Below are 14,963 nucleotides of genomic sequence, written 5' to 3' on the forward strand. Positions count from 1 at the left end.
TTGTCATCATTATGAGAGTCATTACATCGTCATCGCTTTGGGGATTTCTCTATCATGTTACCCTGCATCACAATACTAACTATCAAGGTGCCGTCAGGCATGGATTTTTAGTTGAGAGCAGATTCAATACAATTCAATACACTCTGATTAATTTCGTGATTCCGGTAGAAGCTACAAACCTCGGTGCCTCAAATAGTACTATAGTCAACTCCACCCCTAGGCTTGACAACGAGAAACTACAAGTGTATGAATGCGAAGATTTGTGTTATGTCTTCACCATTCCCTATTTCCTCCTTCGTCTTCCTTTTCACCCGTTTTTGATATCAAAGGGTCCAACTGGGAGAGAGGGACCTAAGGGACAGAAAGGAGAAATTGGTGACCGGGGTGCAACCGGTTCGATCGTAAGTAAGCTTACTGGAATTTTAGTAATGATGTTGTAATCATCGGGAGTATAATGACAATAACTTGTTATTAATCAAAATATCACCATAATGGTTAGTGATGTTTTCATTGCAGTTTACTTTTGTGAGCAGTATCTTTTGGATTACTTATCATATGAAAAATAAAAAAATAAAGTCGTAAGCGATGGCATTTATTTATGAAACGCTCAAAGTTTTTATTTCATTTTAACTGTTGGTACCAGTCAAGTGGTACGGACAATAAAAGATGTATACTAAAGCATAACCATCAGAACAAATAAATGCCATCATACCGGTACCCTGGTGTCATTGGCTACAGTATTATCATTTCAATCACACTTTCAAGAATTTGATATATGTCAGCATTTTCTGTTGGACACTTTCTTTGGCGGAAAACGCTATGAGCCATGGCATTTGAGGCATGCTTACACATGCAATTGAAGTGTTGAAATAACACTATGAAAAGACGTAACGTTTCATATCATGTCTGCCCCCATTGTGTATCAACGTTGCTGTGCTTTGAAAAGCAAGCAAATGGCAAAGGGATATACAGCAATTATTCTGCAGGCCAAAGGGAATGTTTTAATTGAAATGGAATATGGAATTGACATGGAAAAGAATTTTCAATTTCAATGTCCATTTTCAACTTGCTTCTGCAACTTATTTTTTTTCGAGAATGCAATGCACAAACGAAATAGAAAATAATATAGAAATTTCAGTAAGATTGATTCTCTGTGAAAAATCAATTTTTACAAACAAAATTAGAGGACAAGTCCACCTTTATATACATGTGGATTGAGTGAATGTAACAATATAAGTAGAACACATCAGTGAAAGTTTGAGGAAAATCCGACAATCCATTCAAAAGTTATGAATTTCTAAAGTATCTTCGCAATCATAACTTTTGAATGGATTGTCCGATATTCGTCAAACTCACACTGATGTGTTCTATTAATATTGCTGCATTCACTCAATCCAAATGTCTATGAAGGTGAACTTGTCCTTTAATGTCCTAAGTCATATACACATTATACAGTTGTTGGCAATGGAAGTGAGAACTGAAAATTGGAAAGAAAAAGTAGGAAATTGAAACTGAAATGGGAGAGAGACAATACAAAAATGTGTGATTTTGTACTACCAGGGACTGCCAGGCAGACGAGGACAGAAGGGAGAAACCGGCACAGTGGGCAAAACGGGTTCACCGGGAAGGAACGGAAAAGATGGCCAGCCAGGTGCCCAAGGGACCAGAGGGCCGGTGAGTAAAGGGTTACTCTAATTTCTACCACGGTACTACACTTCCGGATCATATCTCTGCTGTGCAGTGCCGCCACTTCAGAGATTTTAAAGACGTGCCGGGCTTAAATATAACTTGCTTCTTGATGGCCGTTGTCTGTAGGCCTACATGTGATGTCCATACTCAGGGAGTAATCGCCCTGCAGAAGCGTCGTAGCCAAAGTGCAGTGGCCGTCACATAAATGATGACAAAACAAAGCGAAATAAAAGAAAGAAAAAAAAAGAAGCAGAAACTGAAACACATCTTTCTTGACATGGATCCGTTTGCGGACATAATAATCATTATGACTGCGTAACCGCAATCTGTTGTTTAATATTGCCATTATCGTGTCTTCGTGAGTTTTCTTTATTTGTTTTGACATTTAAAAAACTTTGTCTTCATCTCCCCTCCCCCTTCCACACCCTATTAGAAAGGAGAGAGGGGCGAAACTGGAGATCAAGGCACCCAGGGTTCCAATGGTCCCCGTGGTATCCAGGGTTTTCCCGGTTTGAAGGGTTCCTCGGGACTCAAGGGAGACAAGGGCATAGCGGGTGTTGATGGTGCGAACGGAATCCCGGTAAGTTCTACGTGATTGCGTGAGAAATGTCTATTTTTCCAGGTATTTCCATTTCTTAGAAATATGAAATTGTAGAGTCGATCCTTGTATATGTTTAAATCAAACGCATTGTGTTTAACATCCTGCACACAAAAGATTTGAAACTCACAACGGGGAACTTGAAAAGTTTTAATTGTCAAAGACTGGTATCATAGTGTTGTTATTTTTCATTTCATTTCATTTCATTTATTTCATTCCTTCTTTCTTTTTCGTCAAACATAACACGAAATGAATCAGAAGATATAACATAGGCATGTATTCGACTTTACATGGTAGATAATGTTTAACAAATACGAAATTATACATGCATATCGGCAAAATACAAAGTTATGTTTGTGGGGAAAAAAAGAAAGAAAGAATTGACAGGTTCACTGAAAAGCATGCTTGTAAATTGTGAACCACTCAAAGGATTCTTGTGAATACATTGAACTTTTTTTTTTTTACAAAGACATGAGAGAACAAGACAGGAGAGAACAAGACAGTAGAAACACAATGACTTTACATGACTTTACAGTAGGGTATACCATGACAGTAATGAAACACAAAAGAACAATGGAAAGAAAGGAGAGAAAGAAAAAGGAAGTGAAAGGAAAAGCCAACACGCTGAACATCGGGATCAGAAGATGGAATTGAGGTGCTGTACATCTGGATCAGAAGAGGGAATTGAGGTGTTTCAGCTCGATCAGCCGAACAAAGTTTATACAAATAAGATAATGTAAAAAATACACAATGATGAAATCAATGATTGACGATGAACCCTTAGGCTGTAAAGACCAGCTAGGTAATGAATCATATACAGCTTAATATGCGTTCAACAAAATTTTTTTTTAACTTTTTAACTTTAAGATAAAGAATTTTTTATATCACAATTTAAAGAATTCAAAAATCTAGGGCCACTTTATATAAATGTATTTTGAGCCAATAACGTTCTCAGAAGTGGTAAATGAAACTCATTTGATCGCCTGGTGGGATAATTATGAAAAGATTGATTTCGTGGAAACATTGAATCAAAAATGCTAGGAAGTTATAATTATAATCACTTCACAACTTTTCCTCATATTAGTGAATATTGAACACTCTGGGATTTCCTTGTAATTAATGTTTTTTCTCTATTTTCATGTAACTACTACAACTCCAGCATCCAATTATATTGCAATATATATATATATATATATATATATATATATATATATATATATATATAAATTTGTCAGGAATATTGGTCATGCAGAAATACTAAAGAGAAGGAACTGTACCAGGTAGTTATAAAAGACTAAACGAACTCTATAACAGAAAAAAAAACCATGTCAATTATACAAATGCTATTACATAACACAGATGTAGAGTGCAATATTGCAGCCAATTAGCATTATGTCCCAAAAACTTAACTTCGAGATGTGTCTTAGGACTCCTCATTTAATAACGCTTATTATAAACGTGGAGCGATGTTTTGTATAGGCCTATTGAGGTGGCTTTGAAGTGGACTATTCTCTCTCTCTCTCTCTCTCTGTCATTTTTTGTTTGTTTTGTTTTTAGGGATTGACCCCAACAGAAGACGAGATCTTGAGACTCATTGACAGATATTTTCAGAGTAAGTCGTTCTGATTTCCTTTAGAAAAATGGTATCCGCGTTAGCTTGGTAAAGAGGCCGAACATTGATTATTCGATTTTGAAAATTGTAATGACCAATGTGTGTTAATTAAAGTTAATTTGTCTCAATTTATTCGTCAAACCATGGTCAAACCCTTCCGAAACCGTAAGAAATTGTTTCCATTTCTGTGTGTGTGTGTTTGTGTGTGTGTGTGTGTGTGTGTGTGTGTGTGAAACTTAAATGTACATAATATCACTCTCCTCCTGCTCCTCCTGCATAATTTCTCTTTCATCATTAATACCACTGTCACTGCTATTACGATTGTTGTCATCATCGTCGTCATTATCTTTGTCGTCGTCTTCGTCATTTAGCTGCATTTTGAAATCATCTCTTCTTGTGTACTTTTTGTTTTGTCTGTTCGGTTTTCTTTTTTAATTTGATTAATTTTGTTGTTGTTTTCTATCTTCCCCAAGACAAACTTGAGGAATTTGCCGAGCGCTTCCGCGGCCTACCAGGGCCACCGGGCGAGAGCATCCAAGGTGACCCGGGCCCGCCCGGCAACATGGGCCATGTAGGTCCCGTGGGACCCCGGGGACTCACAGGAGTACAAGGAAATATGGGACGTCCTGGGGCTATCGGAAGTAGTGGACCAGTGGGAATAAGAGGTAAGGCTTTAGGAGACACGTTTTACTTGAAATCAAAGATATGAGGTATGATTTATCTTTGGATTTGTCTGCCCTCTGTACAAATGAAATTTGTAAGATCGGGAATCGGTGATCCCAAATTTTTAACATATATGTCACACATCAAGGAGAATCGAACCTGTCATTTGCTTGCTTTCCAGGCCTTTCGATGGAAGTGTGACTGCCTGGCGTTTCCTCCACTCTGATCTCCCCCTCACCCTCTTCCGTTTCCTGCGAGGCTTCTATCTTTTACAGGAGCATAATGCTGTACATTATTCACTTCTCTGTTTATTAATATGTGGAAATGTTAGCCTATTTCTTCTTGTATGATTTTCCATAAAGGTCCTTTCAGTGAAATTGAAGAGTTTGTTTGCAAAAACCGATAAGTCCATTTTGAAGATTTTGAAGTGCGGTCTCTGTCATAAAGTACAAAATAATACCTTTTAAATGATATATTGGTCACTACATAATATAAAGGTACGTTTTTGAAGTTATGGTCAAAAGAAGCAAAAATGTTCTTATTATTCTCTTTATTTTCCTTGACCTTTAATCGCAAATATCTCTATTTGGCAAATATGGACTTATCGGTTTTTGCGAACAAACTCTTCAATTGCAAATCTTATAGTTTGACGATTCATCCCTCTAAGAAGTTTTCCCTGTGTCTCAATAGTTATCATTCTTGTTTGACCTTTCACGGAGGATCAGCTCGAATATTTGATTGTCAATGTGCAAATTAAAGGAAACTTAAATGTGTATATTTGGCATGAATATTGAGCATGAATTTTTAACGCTCTTTCATGAAATTTTATATTTACCATTTAATAACGAAATATCAATCAGTAGTTGTAACTTCTTTTAGTAATCGAACACCGTGCAGTAATAACACTATTCATCAAAAAAAAAATGTACAACTTTTAAGTGATATAATATATGTTTTACCTTAGGTCCAATTTTGATGAAACCCAAGCCATTCCGATTGTGCAATTGCAGAAATACGTCATAAGTTATGCATCATGTTACATAATAATTTGATTATAATATATCTTCCTTTGTTTTCCTTTGTCAGGACCACCTGGAAAGAAGGGAGACAAAGGGGACAAGGGGTCGGGATTCACCGGGCCTATGGGCCCACCGGGACCAGTGGGTAAGTGATGTACCCTGCATTTTTTCCCTTCTACCTTTCACTTCTACAAAATAAATCTTTCAATCCCCTCCCTCTCTCTCTCTCTCTCTCTCTCTCCTTCTCCCTCTCCAACTACTCTCAATTTGTCTACGTCTCTCTCTAAACTGTTGGTCGTCTATCTTTCTAGGAATGATACAATCTTTCTTTCTAGGAACAGTAAGATCTGTCTCTCTAGGAATAGAAAGATCTATCTTTATAGGAATAGCAAGATCTTTCTCTCTACTAATAGTAAGGTCTTTCTTTCTTTATCCTATCATTTTCAACCTGGTTTCAGTTTATCAGGTTTCGATAGTTTGTTTTACAATTTTCCTAATTGATTTTTTTTTTTGGGGGGGGGGGGAATTGACAGAAATGGTCAGAAAGATCCATTGCTGTATATGAAATCACGAAACTGATGTTCAATGCATGTGACTTTGACTGAATGAAAAAAAAAGAAGTCCTGATTTTAAATGCCGCATGGTCTGTTGGTGAGTATATCCTTGGACCGAGGTGTGAATGGATACCGTGCAAAGCTCAGAGAACTGAAATTCGGTAAAGTTGCAGCGGTTACATTGGGAGGCAACCCTCAATTTGATGACACCGTAGCATTAATGTTAAAATGGGACGATTATGCGTTGAGGTCGGCACATCAACTAGTAAACCATTGCTTGAATTGCACATGCATAGTAACTCCTTCAGGTATGAAAGTGTCGTACACACATTATCAACAAATAAGCTGCCCGACACACGCGCTGGGGCAAAACCGTATACGTTGTTGTACTAATAACGTTTTTCCCCCTTCTTTGCTTTGTCCACAGGCTTACCAGGTAAACCAGGAATCGGCCGACGCGGCGAGATCGGTCAACCAGGCTTTGCCGGCCCGCCGGGCCCGACGGGTGACCGCGGCGAGCCCGGCAAGCAAGGCCAACCGGGTTACTGCGAGTACTGCAACTATGCACCTGGGACGTATCCGTTCCAGATCCCACAAACAAACGTCGACCTCAACAACAAAGGTTAATACCAGTCTCTGCGGTAGAGCTGTCCTTACTGCAATAGCTACGAGACAAACACAGTATCGCAGGCTTCTACGTTCGGAGCAACCTTCATCGATTGCATTCGCAACCACATTCATGAAAGTTTAGCCGCCCACGTACCCACGTCCGTCGTGCCACTCAATTACAGCCAGATATAGTATCAAAGGTCGCCATGATAATTGCCAGTAGCGTTTAAAATGGCGTATAATAACAAAATACTATTTTTGTTCAAAGGTGCCTTCGTAAGTCAGTTCGATTTACAATTATTTCTGTGCCACTCTCTGTTTTCATTTTTGTATCATTTCACTCTGTTTTGCTTCGTCTATTTTACACGTTTGTTTTCTTCCGTCTTTAGAGACATGTTGCGATTAGAACTACTTAAGCAGCGTGGCAGCTTCTGGCTGATATCAAATAAAATCGTTATGACTCGACAATTATAAGTTGTTATGACTTACGACAGGTTGAAAAACCTAAAGCGTCTTGTATCCAAGTACGACAGTTATCCTAAGATTATATTTCCATATTTTGATAGAGGGTATCTCGAAGAAAAAAAGATAAATGAAACGAGTTCAGTTTGTGCTAACTTTTCTCATTGCATTGGAATGGACGAGCATAAGTTGAATTGATCAATCTTGCAGTGCGTGTAAATTATAGATATTGCGTGGCAGATTTCATATTGTATCGAATCCGTATTCGACCAGCTTATTTTAAGCTTTTTGTGTATATTCTGACAATTTATGCAGTTTTTGCTTTTTTTTCATACAGGCAGATAAAATGAACCAATTACAGACCAGATTCAAAATATATGTATCTGTTTTATGACCATTATTATCGTTATGTACGTGTCACAGCGTTGTTTGAAGATTGACTTGTAAAATGTACAGTGTAATTAATTTGTATTGTTGGTGTGGGATAATGGTGTATATTTTGAAAGTAGGAAGAATACGCAATGTCAATGGTAACTGGACATTTAACGTTTACTAGTATGCCTTAAATTAGGGATGACATTTAATCTATTAGATTAACTTGGCTATCGGTGTTTAGTGATAAACTTCCGAAACCAGCCATAAGCCTAGTATAGGCAAGTATAACTGAGAATCCCTTTTATCTAGTCAAGTTTGATGTATTTTATCCAAGTTTTACTAAATTCCTGGACGGGAGAGTGTAAAGATGTTAATATTTAACATTGGAGATTTGTGTCACAAAACTTGTAATCTCCATCGAACAAAACAAACACAATGTAGTAAATGTACTTCTGGCATGTCTGGTTACGAATGTCGTGTAGTGTCGTAAACACGGAACTTATTACATGCAGGGCTAGAGCTCTGTGGTTGTGTGTATAGTACGGCGCCCTCATAAGCAAACCAAAATAAATGGCCAGAGTGAAAGCAATAAAAACGTATTGCTCTGTCAGATACAATGTATTACTTCCGTCATTGCAGTAACTATACTGTTACCAGTCGTTGAGTTACGTTAATTCGTTTCCAAAACTCTTTGCTGACTCATTGATTCAGTAGAAACTCACAGACTGTCCCCCAGTAAACTATGTGAGTCGCCGATCTGGCGTCGTATTTGCTTACCTTGTGGTGTCACTGTCAATGGGGACAAGAAATATTGCAGGAGAAAATGGTGAGAGTTTTGTCTGCAGATGTTTGTTTTTGTGTGGTTGTGAGTGTGTATTGTGTGTGTTTGTCTTAGATGTGGTTGCTTTGATGACTTGTTGGTTTTCTGTCCGTCAAACTTTTTATCTTGTCAAAGTATTTCTGGTAGCATTGGTGACGTCACACTCTAGATAGCAAACCTTGGATCTCTGAAAACTGTGAAGAGAGAAGTTTAACACGACAGTCACACCAAAGTAAGATGATGATGATTACAGCAATAATTATAAAAATGGTAACAATACATGTAATAATGATGATAATATTGTTAATATTAGTGATAATGATGATGATAATAATAATGTTAGTAATAATGATAATTATTATTGTAATCATTAGTATCAATATTATCACTGTTGTTATCATCTTTATTATACACCGATGTCGTTTATATTATTATCATTATTATCATTATTGTATTTATTCTGATGATGATAATAATGATAATAATAATAATAATAATGATGATAATAATAATAATAATAATGATAATAATAATAATAATATAAACGACATTGGCGACCACAACAAAATCAATCAATAGAAGACAGATTAGTTCACAGATCAGAAACTCGGTATCCCTGGGACCGGGAAATGTGATTCACTGTAAACGTTGATCATGTGCAGTGTATGTGCATGTGTGTCTTTGCAATGAAAACAGGCCTTATAAAGTGCTCTGATTTAACAAGTTCCTGATACGACGAACTCTTGGGTCACCGATACATACAGCTTTTCGGATGTTCCCTGAAAATATGAAATTGTAATGTATATAATATATACGGCATCATTGACATGCAAAGATCTAAAAGCAATAACACAGTTGCGCATGGAAAACAATGATAGAAAAGACCAACCAAATGAAACATAGAAAGTAGGCTAATCGTGCACAATAAATCGCATTTATTCCATTTAACCTATGTATAAGATACACAGCATGTCAAAAATGTATAAGCAACCACAGCTATATTATTATTATAAACATGTATTTCCAGAGCGAGCGTCGTACATTGATAAGTGAAGTCGTAGAGTTATACATAATCCATCCATTTACATATCCCCAGATATTCCACATAATATTCTGTTAAGACACACACCATAACTGACCAAGAATCAACAGTTCCGTAAAATGTTTTCTAATAATACAAGGTAGCGCCTTTAACGGGACACAAAAAATGCATTCATTAGAATTCATTTATCAGCTTTATTAGAAAATGGAATATCAGTAAGAAGGAAATGAACACACACGCAAATAAAAACAGCATGCCTAGCCCTGTTTATCATTGTGGGGGAAATCTACCCGCAATCCAAAGCTTGAGAGATGAATATGAGAGATAACTTGATGTAAAGAGTATAGTGAGCAATGCATTAGCAATGCTAACATCAGCACAAAAACTAACACGTGCGTAACATGATTAAAACTCTCTGAAATATGAGATACATTATTGTGTAGACACATGATTACTTGTGATAATGAGTATTGATTTTGTGCCTATGAACACGCTACTTAATATCTATTCAGTATTCTTTACCCATTATGGTAGCCCAATCAGTTGTTTATACACTGCTATTCTTGGGGCTCTGCAAACAGAATAACAAAGTACAACCTTTATAAATTCAACATACACAAAGTGACTAATCAAGGACATCCCGTTATACACCAAATACACCAAAAAGTACAAAATAAGTCTTTGATGATAATAATATACAAATTCACATCATTTGAAATGGGATGATACCCTCACATTATACAGCGATACGAAAGTTACCAAACTTTAGCCCAAGTGAGATATGTATGCTCTTACAACGTTTGACGGGAAGTGGCGTTTCGGACTTCAGCGGGGGAGCTGATTCCAAAGACATGAAACATAGTGTGAGAACGATTTTTTTCCCTGCTTGAATAGATTCTCAGAAAGTGACATAAAATAATGCAATACATAAATCCAAAATTGAAAGAATATCCGACCTAAATATAAATGACGTCACGGGGATGAAATGCTAACTTGATATTTGGTATTCATGCGTAGTATGAAGCCACAGTACTTAAACACAATTTTGGAGTTTACAGTTGCCCTTGAGAATTTTTGTGTGTATGTTTGTTTGTTTTTTCTGTACCTTGAGTATGAATCGTTACGAACCAATGTTATACAGGTAGCATTTTGTGAAGTAACCACAACATTTCGATAAATGGCATCATAGTGTTCTCAACTTAAACTACAAAGTTTCAAATATCCAGTCTCTTAGAAAGGCCAGCTGATGCTGAAATTCTTTTTTTTTTTACAAATGAATAATGTGCATAATTAAGACACTCCTTCAACAAAACCAGCAATGAATAATATGATTAAAATTCACATCAAAATCATTTACATAACCACTGTTATACAATCATGTTACAATACAGCTTGAGAACGTTTGTGTGTATTTTTCTTTTGTACCTTGAGTATGAATCGTTACGAACCAATGTTATACAGATAGCATTATGTGAAGTAACCACAACATTACGAGAAATGGCATCGTATTGTTGTCAACATAAACTGCAAAGTTTAAATATTCAGTGTCTTAGAAAGGCCAGCTTATATATTGAAATGCATTAATTTACAAAGGAATAATGTGCATAATTGAGACATCCTTCAACGAAACCAACAATAAATGATATGATTAAAATTCACATCAAAAGCATCCACATAAGCATTTGGTATACAATCAAATGCAGTTTCGCTTGAGAATGTTTATGTGTATGTGTTATTGTTTTTTCTACCTTTAATATGAATCGTAACGAACCAATGTGACCCGCTACAACAAAATGATCCTAAAGTCGGGCGAGGTCGATTAATTGAAAATTGCATGATATAATCCCCTAATCTTTCTGCTTTAAATTGATATATAACACATTTTATACAAATAATCGGCTGGGGAGATATCGATGTTTAAAAGAGAGCATGTCGAGACGTCTGGAAAAGCACTGTTTCGAGAAAAGCGCCCTAAAAGTCTTCCTTTCGACGCAATCACGACCAAGGGACACGCAAGTCAGTTTTCACCTCTGGACAATAGAAGGTAAGCCCTAGCAACCCCCGAAGAGTTCATTCAAGCACATCAGCGTCGGCGGTCTCCTCACCAACCAATCAGTGACCAGGATGTGAGAAGCGGCTGAGCATAGCGCACCCCGCCCGCACGTGCACCAGTCGACTGGGCAGTGTGCGAGCTTCACGCTTCGGTTAGCAGCAAGCAGCAAACTGACCAATGAGATCACTCTGGTCGTTGTTAGGGGCGGAACCTATCTGTGGCGCTCAATCCAAATTTTCGAATCAGTTTCTGCTTCGTTGAAACGCCAAAAAACATGGCTCAGAAAAACGCTATTTTTCAATCTTTCCTTTGATCATTTTGCTTCAAAATTTCGACAGATGATAGAAGACATGTTAGACTCCAATAATATATCAAAATCAGAAAATCGTAAGTTTTGACCAATTTTAATGCTCTGACTTCAAACTCGATTTTCACGGCTTCGACAGTGCGCGACTTTAGGACCTTTTTGTTGTAGCGGGTCACCAATGTTATACAGGTAACATCTTGTGAAGAAACCACAACATTACGATAGATGGGATTGTAGTGTTGTCAATATAAACTGCAAAGTTTCAAACATTCAGTCTCATAGAAAGGCCAGCTTATACATTGAAATTCATTAATTTACAAAGGAATAGTGTGCATAATTGAGACATCCTTCAACGAAACCAACAACAAATATGATTAAAATTCACATCAAAAGCATAAACTGCCAAGTTTCAAATATTCAGCCTGTCAGAAAGAACCGTTTGTGTTGAAATTCCTTTTTACAAATGAATAATGTGCATAATTAAGACACTTCTTTGACGAAAGCAACAATAAATACAAATAAAATTCACATCAAAAGCATCAACACAAGACATACGTAATACTTATAATATGAGCTTAAACACAAATACCAACGATGTGTTTATATCTCTGTTAGCATTCCTCAAGCTGTTGTTTAACGAATATGTTGCATTCTTCCAAATTCATATACAGTCTCAACGGTAAAGCTCATCTCCTTTTCCATGTAATTTTCAAGATATTCAAGTTGAGTTTAGCTCTGAGTAATTAGTGACATGTTTGTTTATTTACCGGGTTTTTTTTTTCTTTGCCTTCCAACTCCAATGAGTAGTATTTCTACATCAAACAAAGACATATTATTGTCATGCATTACTGGGATTACCCAAGATATAAAACAGAGAATAAACAGGAAAAACAACTATTTCTTATGTAAAAGAAAAAAAAAGACAAATGCTAAAATTAATTGTTATACGCGTGAAAGAAAACAAAAACAAAAACACTGATATCATACATGTACCGGTATATACTTTGACAATGTACAGGAAATACACATCATGAAAACATGCACTTTCGATAATCTGACTGCAAATCACACCTGTAACATATACAAATATTAAGACACTCATGTGACTATACAGCAAGCAGATTGAGAGTAACATATTGAGAATAACATATTGAGGACAAATCTTAACGTAAAATCTCTGAAGAGAGAGAGAAAAGAAATATACAAAACAGCACGAGGCTGACGACATGACATACAAAATTTAAGTCTTTCACTTTTACACTATAGGGTTGCAATCTTGATTGCATATCATCATAGCCCTGTACTTTATCATATCAAGAGCAACAACGGATTATTCTGTGCTTTCAATAGTAACAGTTGTTTTTTTTTTACATATTATAAACAAATATATATACGGTATATGGCTTACCTTAATTCAATGAAGGCACACAGCACCCAAAGAATGCAAGATGAAAAAAAAATAAAGTATTGGTATAATAATCAAAACTATCTTACAAACTTATAAGTATGCATCATTCTGTGTATTATGGAAAAGTAATAGCACGTACAAGCATAAATGCATTCATGCGAAAAAAATCGTCAAGATAATTATGACCAGTCTTCTGCCAAACTCGCGTTTAAATTTAGACGCGCGTAATATTACGTAACAGAACACGATATTTTCCATTTTACATGAATGATAACTCAATTGAGTGTGGCAAAATGAAATCGAAAAGAACTTCGGAGGTCTAGAGTTTACAGGAACCCATAATTCATTCCTTTATCAAGAAACGTGACGAAGTAACAAATACTATAGTAAATAATAAGTGTAATAGTGAAAGTAACTGTAATTGTAACAGAGTATTTTGTAACTGTACAATGATAATCAACTTGACTGACAAATTGAGGAAAGATCTCACAAATGTTCTTGAAAAATATAATACAGACGAATATCATCAAGATAATCAATGTCATCAATTTCACAGTGCTCGAAGTGCCACATTACAATACGCATTGTCTTGTAAAAAAGGCAATGACAAGCTGCCAACATATCTTGTCAAAATACAAATCTTTGCACATAGGGTAGGTAAATTTATTAGTTTATTTCTTCATAAACAACATGACGTCAAAGACCTGTCAATCGAATCTAGACGTCCCGTTATAAAATAAAATCCTACATTTCTATAGGTGTGTTTCCATATATCTTTACTTTATAAAATGATATCTTAATACAAGGAACCTATACATATCAAAACATTTTGCTGCAAGGCTATATATTCAATCACCAACTCAGCCTTAGCCAATAACAGGGTCTATATCCTTGATGAAGAATTTTACATTGTAGTCCTTTTTCTTAATGTCACATGTAAAGTTATACATTTGTTTAGACCACAACAGGCATGGACATGATCTGTGCCATTCCTCATTGATACCACGTGTTCCCCCTGCTCTATGATTATGGAAGTAAATATATATATATATATATATATATATATATATCATCGTATACAGAAGTAGATCTCTAACATAAAGTGAACCTAGACGGAGATAAACGTTCACATTCAACCAAACTTATTTATATATTCCGGTGAAATACAGACGCAATTTCACTATTACTGTGTGGGGCTGCTCTGTGTCATTTGACATGAATTACGCTGTCAGTGTGTAGTAGGTTATATCGGATATCAAGCCAGGTTTGTACAAAGATAATCTTGCCTCAGTTGACAAAAAAATATGAGGAGTACATACTCCAGCAAGCACATAACTTTTGTGAATGTGTTTCAAAGGAAACTCATACTATGAAAATGTGTACACATGTTCCATGAAAGAAAAATAAGAAACATAGGATGACATGTAAATATAATAATCTGTCAATACAAATCTTATAATATGGACAAAGAATATCAGTTTCTTTCATGAAAGTGTACTTACACAATCACTTTACCACTCTTACAAAGAACGGTTCGCACACTGTGAGATGTTATGACAGGTAAGCCGACAAGAAAACATAGAAGAATAGGGGTAAAGCTGAGAAACGTGTAAAGTAATTACAACTGACACATGGCACCGCAGAAATGTAAACGGACTCACGAATCTTTGGCTGCTGAAGTGTGATATTAGAAATAGATTGATAATGTCCAATGAAAACGTTACACAGATACATGGATAAAAACGCTTGCTT

The 14,963-nt window shown here is 36.1% G+C and overlaps 1 protein-coding gene across 1 annotated transcript in view; it reads left to right on the forward strand.

The window, feature by feature from the left end:
• The window catches only part of LOC139716150 (uncharacterized), a 45,193-nt gene extending 38,431 nt beyond the window's left edge, over window positions 1-6,762 (forward strand). Inside the window, exons 28-34 of the mRNA XM_071627710.1 lie at window positions 330-401; window positions 1,561-1,674; window positions 2,123-2,269; window positions 3,845-3,899; window positions 4,373-4,564; window positions 5,649-5,726; window positions 6,563-6,762. Of these exons, the coding sequence (XP_071483811.1) occupies window positions 330-401; window positions 1,561-1,674; window positions 2,123-2,269; window positions 3,845-3,899; window positions 4,373-4,564; window positions 5,649-5,726; window positions 6,563-6,762 (858 nt within the window). The remainder of the gene's footprint in view (window positions 1-329; window positions 402-1,560; window positions 1,675-2,122; window positions 2,270-3,844; window positions 3,900-4,372; window positions 4,565-5,648; window positions 5,727-6,562) is intronic.
• Window positions 6,763-14,963: the final 8,201 nt, after the last annotated feature.

This window comes from Diadema antillarum, unplaced genomic scaffold (genome assembly GCF_040938485.1).
Source record: "Diadema antillarum isolate AM-2024a unplaced genomic scaffold, OU_Dant_1.0 scf00000062, whole genome shotgun sequence".
Taxonomy (NCBI): domain Eukaryota; kingdom Metazoa; phylum Echinodermata; class Echinoidea; order Diadematoida; family Diadematidae; genus Diadema; species Diadema antillarum.